General features: G+C 29.1%; 1 protein-coding gene across 2 annotated transcripts; it reads left to right on the top strand.

The window, feature by feature from the left end:
• Window positions 1-321: 321 nt before the first annotated feature.
• LOC111695970 (mucin-2) lies at window positions 322-5,673 on the top strand. Of its 2 annotated transcripts, none has more exons than XM_023465466.1 (10): window positions 322-676; window positions 1,363-1,436; window positions 1,770-1,867; window positions 2,430-2,501; window positions 2,677-2,734; window positions 3,438-3,553; window positions 3,843-3,883; window positions 4,594-4,641; window positions 5,194-5,271; window positions 5,497-5,673. In XM_023465466.1, the coding sequence occupies exons 1-10, from the start codon at window positions 594-596 to the stop codon at window positions 5,528-5,530; spliced, it is 702 nt and encodes a 233-aa protein (XP_023321234.1). In that variant the 5' UTR covers window positions 322-593; the 3' UTR covers window positions 5,531-5,673. The 2 variants fall into 2 exon arrangements, with proteins under 2 accessions (XP_023321234.1, XP_023321233.1); XM_023465465.1 differs by having other exon boundaries at window positions 5,191-5,271.
• The last annotated feature ends 276 nt before the right edge of the window (window positions 5,674-5,949 follow it).

Genomic DNA, 5,949 nt, shown 5'->3' with positions numbered 1-5,949 from the left:
TAGAGGACTTTTTTTCCGAGGACTTTTTTTCCGAGGACTTTTTTGTATAAAATCATACTGGAGCCAGAAAAAAAGTCCTAGAAAATAAAGTCTCGAATTGGTAGGACTTTATTTCCGGAGACTTTTTAATAAAGGACTTTTTTCCACAGGAGTTTTACAGTGTGAAATTTTAGGACTTTTTTGCCGGAAACTTTTTTCCAAGCATATTCTGGTTCTCAAGTACCCCAGCAGAGATAGGGTTAAGGAGAAGGATTTTATTTTTTTCTCTATTTGTCATGTCTCATTTTTATACAAAAATCATATGGACTTGTTTTCTTTGCATTCACTTTCAAACAATAACTTTCAAAACTGATCTACGAATTATGATCCCCCCCAGGTAGAATTTCTGATCGGGTCATTGTGTATAGTGGCTGTACAACAAGAAGTCTAAAATTCCAGATGCCCCCTCTATTACTAATATCTCGATGGTATTAACTATTCAGAAAACGGCCTATGTGTACTATAACCTCTATGTACACTGTACACAAGAAGTATACATATGTACGGCAATCGGTGTTTAGTAGACGTCCGATCGAAGAAGTTAAAAAACGAAAATGTTAAAAATGTTTAAGATGTTAGTGATCTTTTTGATTTGTTCGAGATCAAAAGTGTTTTCTGGCGATTGCGAAGAGCTAAGGTGAAGTTAAAAAATAAATCAAAAACTTTAAATAAAATTAAAAAAAAGTTTTTTATTAAAATTATTGGTGGAAAATTATTTATTGAATATCCCACGTATCAAACTAAGTAAATTCCCACGTAATATTAAAATCTTTTATGTTTTAACTATTGAGAAGAAGTGTTTTGAATTTCTAATACAGGGTGTTCCACGAAACATGACAATTGCATGGTGAATAGTTTTGAATGTCTTCTTTCATATACTGTATTAGATATTGAAGACTTTTTGTGCAGTTTATTTAGTTAAAAAGTCTGTTATTAAAATATATTTTACTTTGAAATCAATTTTACTATAATACGACTGTCATATCCTATTTTTCATTAATCTCTTTACTATCAGACGACTAAAAAATCAAGGAAGAAGACATTTCAAACTATTCCCCAAGTGTTATGTTTCATGGGACACCCTGTATGTCACCGGAATAATTGAATTTTCTCATACCTTTGCATTATGTCAAAACGATACGAGGTCACAAAGTCGTCACATAAAATTTACCTTCTGTCATAGTTTGTATCAGTTCCCATCCTCTTACTAGAAACAACTACATACTACATTTACTATAAGGAAGCATTGATAAAAAATATTTTGCTTTTATCATAAATGTTAGCCATCAATAAATACTTAAACGTATACAGTATTATGTACAGGACAGAAAATAGACTACTAAGGGAGCTGCTGGCAGTACAAAATAACAGATACGACAGTACTCAAACACCAAAAGGTAAAATATCGCATAACAATGTTCTTTTATCTATTTTTTATGCAATATATTCAAGTGAAAGTTTTGATTATTTTTTTTTCAGGACTAATTTATATTTAACTACAGTGACTTAATTTCATAGAGTTGCATGTCGGATTCACAACGGTATCGTTTATTCCTTTGTTTGATAATCAATGAAGGCAATGTCCTCAAATTTCTAGCTAATAATTGAGTGCCAGGAGACTTGTGTAAATGTATTTAAACTGATACATGCATGGTTCTCTCGAGTTTCACAGCAATTATTTTTCTTGTCAATAAAAATTTTTTTTGTAAAGAAATAATATTTTTTTGCAGTTGAAAGTTCCATAGACATTTCGCCTAGTCCAGCTCTAACTCCTGTGTGGTCACTTTCTTCCTATACATCAACTTTTCAAACCACTGTTACAGTTCCGGTAAAGTGAAATACACTTTTTGATAAAGAAATTTATTATAGGGAGAAAAAAGTATAAGTGAAAAAGTCGTTTATCAAGTATCAGCATTTTAAATGAATATCTAGGATTTTCAAAAATGTGCTTTAAAAAACTGTGCCTTGATGGAATTTTCAATTAAAAATGTATTTTTATAAAAAAATGTATTTTTATAAAAAATGTATTTTTATAAAAAATGTAATTTTATAAAAAATGTATTTTTATAAAAAATGTATTTTTATAAAAAATGTATTTTTATAAAAAATGTATTTTTATAAAAAAATGTATTTTTATGAAAAAAAAAATCATTTTTGTACAAAACACATTCTACAGAGTGTACGAGAAGTTAAAAGTTTTGTTTTAGGTTTACACTTTAAATTGTGATTTGGAAATTTTTTAAATAAAAGTTTTTTCTTCAATTTTCAATTAGAAATCGTCATTTTTTGTGAGGTTTTCTTGAGGTTTTGGATGAAAAAATTAAAATTATGTGATTGGTAAAGAACATGGATAGAAAAAATAAAATTTTGATAATTATTTAATTGTATAGGTTAATACTGAGATTCCTTTATATTTCAACGGAAAGGCAATAACTTCAACTATTGTTGAATACGAAACCAAGGTATTCATTTTTTTAACGTTCAGAATAATTAAATTTGGTGGATTTGTTTTCAAAATGATTAGAAAAATATTGGTTCATAAGCTGAAAATAAGATTTTTTTGTGAAATTAAACGAATAAACGAAGACTATAATCGGTCCACTGTATTCTGGTGACCATTGTTTGTTTATTTAACAGGAGACGGTTGGTACCACAGTTCTTCCAACTAGAATACTTGTATATCCAAACAACTCAGGTAGATAGACACTTCAATAAAGAGACTGTGCAAGCCTAATTATAATGGCCCTTCACGCAAAGATGACAATGCCCGATTCACAACATTACCCTTAGAAGCTTTGTCTGATCAAGTATGAATTAGAGATCGATGTGTAGAACTTATAAAACAGATTTTTTTAATTTGTGGTTTCTCTACAAAACTGTTTTGCGAATTTCAACTGATGGAAAAATATAGTAATTTAATCCTAAAGAAAGACATAATAATAATAATAAAGCTCTTTGCTCATGTATATATATTTTTAACATATATTTTTATATATATTATTTTTATACATATTATTTTTAAATACAGGGTGAGTCAAAAAAAGTGTGATTTGGTGCAAAATTGTACCTTGTTTGTGCAACTCTTCTGTATGATGTTTTTTCAATATTTTTTGAATTTTTTTAGTATTCCAATGGGTCAAAAAAAAATTCCGCAGACCTTTTTTCTCTCTAATTCAAAAGTTTAGAAAAGCAAAAATGTTATCAAACACTAACACCTTGAACGCCTTTGTAACAAAAAATAAGATTGCTTAAAAATTTAAAATTTATCTAAACAGAGCAATTTTTGCTTAAAGCTTAATTCAGGAATTTGAAATTTTTATGCCTTAAGTTTTTTTCTCTACTCGTGCTTGATAAATATGTTGTAGAATTGTAGAATTGTAGACAAATCTTATAAATAGATGTCTCTGCTGGTGTTACTAATGAGAAAAAAGAACCAGAGACGTCATCTGTAACACAGGAACAACAACAGGAATCTATTGCACCAAGCAAATCTCAGCCTATAAATACAGAAATAGTAGGTTTTATTTTTATATTAACCCTTAAAGTGAAGTCCGAGGAATGGGGTAATCTATTTAATCTTTTTGTATTTTTTTATAAATAGTTTACAGGTCTATTTAATCGAGATATTTCAACCCTAAGCCAACTTTTAACTGCCTGAAATCTGTTCTTTTACACAACTTTTTTTTACTTCAAATTAGGAAACCTGTCTGCGGTAAAATTTTCTGAAAATTTGAGGGGACATTAACAAAAGTTTATAATAAAAGATAATATTTTCCATATCAATCCATTCAATCTATTTCCAGATTTCAAGTTCTGCAGTGCTCAGGAGACCTCCAGGATTCAGGTAAATAAAGTTTAAAGGAACAGATTTATTGGATTGTAATAAATAATTTCAAGTGAGACTCCATATAAAGATGGCAATGGCCGATTTATACCGGTAACCTTGAACACTTTTTTATGGTCATTAATATTAAGAAATTTAAAGTTTAAATTCAGGTATTTTGAAAAAATTATAATATAAATGAGTTGCCTCAAATTTTTTTGGCCCGATCGGACACAAACAACAAAAATGTTCAGGGTTACCCATAAAGTATGAGACATAGAGACGACTGTACGGAATTTACACTGTCTGTTTCCTCATATTTAGGATTCTTAGCAACTTTGAACATCTTGCTTTCTTTGCCAAATCATTAAATAAACCATTCAAGATACAAGACTTAATTTAAATTTGGTGTCTTCATATTTGAAGCGTTTAAAGTCGTCTTTACAGTCTCATCCTTAGTGGGTAAATTTTCAATTTTTTCAGTAATATTGACAGCACAAAAAAGAGACCGTAGTTTGTAAATTCCAGGACTAGGTATATTTGTGGTTATTATTTCAAGAATCATACATGTCAAGGCTGGTAGGTTGACGACTGAATGTCATAAATACAATCAAAGTTCAATTTCAACTTTCAAGTCGTCTTGCTACTGTCATATTTCGTGGGACACCCTGTCCTTAAAAAGTGATTTCAAAATAAAATAAAAACATATTATATTACTATTATATTTTCAGACCAAGTCGTAAAATAACTACAGCTCCCAAGTCCTTCACTCTTACAAGGTTAAATTCTTTTTAAAAAGTCTTACTAGAAAATGTCTTTTGTATGAAAATCACTAAATGGTTTGCTTATAGAACCAATCTATAAAATGTCCAATCTGAAATATACAATATACGATCCATGAAATGTTCAATGAATATGATACTGTCAATGAAATGTTCTATAATACTATCTATGAATGTCCACTGATAATATCTATAAAAGTTCTTTGATACTATATATTAAATGTCCAATGATACTATCGATGAAATGTCCACTAATACTATTTACTGATTTAGTATAGTCATTTCAGTGCTTGATTCGGTTGGTTGTTTGGATATCCCTGAAACTCTGATACTCTGATTAGATTTGATTTGATCTATGAAATGTCCAATTTTACTGTATGAAATGTCTAATGATACTATCTATGAAATGTCCAATGATACTATCTAATATCTATGAAATGTCCTTTTTATGAAACGAGGACATATCATTAATTTTTTTTTAAATATTCTAATATTTTTTATATATTTTCATAAACCTTTGCAATGACATTCCCTATTTTCACTCAGCAGAGCAACTTTTACTGGGTTCGGGTCTACTGGATTCAGGTTTAAACGAGACCACCCAGATATTAGAGATGATTTAGAGAGGTTGGATTTTTCTTAAATTCATTAAATAATTAGACATTAATCAGTTTACAGTGAAGACCAATAAGACTTGAATTAAAAGACGACGTTTAAATAATAATGTTTGGTGTTCATTAAGCTAAGTAAAATCATAATTTGAGTCTGACAGGCCTCTTCCTTTTCACTGATGTGGTTTCACTGCATTATCTTAATTAATGAGGTTTTTATTTTAAATTTTCTTTTTTTTAGTGAAGTAACGCTGCAGTCGGGAATGGAAGAGTAGTTCAAGATTTTATCTAAAAATTATATAATTATGTATTTTTTGATAATTGCAGTTTTTCGTTGAAATTAATTTAATGATTTCAAAATTGCAATATAAGTATTTCATCAATTTTATGCTTAATACATAGTTCAGATATTTTTGAATTGGTTTCAAGTCATTATTGTATAAAAGAGAAATGTTTAAAATCTGAAGGATTTTTTGTCCCAACATATAAATGGGAAGCTAGGGGTCGTAGATCCGGGCCTAGTGCCTCAGTTTATGAATGAAATTGAATTTTTTAGAACAATTATCAACATATGAGTTTAAGTTACAGCACTCCAACTTATATTCAATATGTATCCACAAAGAAAGTTTGATTAAAAAACTGTTCTGCATGGATTCCAAATTTACTCTGCTTGTTCTGCTTAGCTCACGTGAGA

Source organism: Eurytemora carolleeae, unplaced genomic scaffold (assembly GCF_000591075.1).
Source record: "Eurytemora carolleeae unplaced genomic scaffold, Eaff_2.0 scaffold96, whole genome shotgun sequence".
Lineage (NCBI taxonomy): Eukaryota > Metazoa > Arthropoda > Copepoda > Calanoida > Temoridae > Eurytemora > Eurytemora carolleeae.
The sequence above is the reverse complement of the archived record's forward strand: the minus strand, read 5'-3'. Positions and strand labels throughout refer to the sequence as shown.

What these genes read in the sequence shown, in the direction of transcription:
- LOC111695970 (XM_023465465.1), top strand. Translation starts at nt 594, where the DNA reads ATGTTAAAAATGTTTAAGATGTTAGTGATCTTTTTGATTTGTTCGAGA. An exon ending in TTGTTGAATACGAAACCAAG is followed by an intron (nt 2,502 to 2,676) that starts GTATTCATTTTT and finishes TTTATTTAACAG; the next exon opens with GAGACGGTTGGTACCACAGT. An exon ending in AAGTCCTTCACTCTTACAAG is followed by an intron (nt 4,642 to 5,190) that starts GTTAAATTCTTT and finishes ATTTTCACTCAG; the next exon opens with CAGAGCAACTTTTACTGGGT.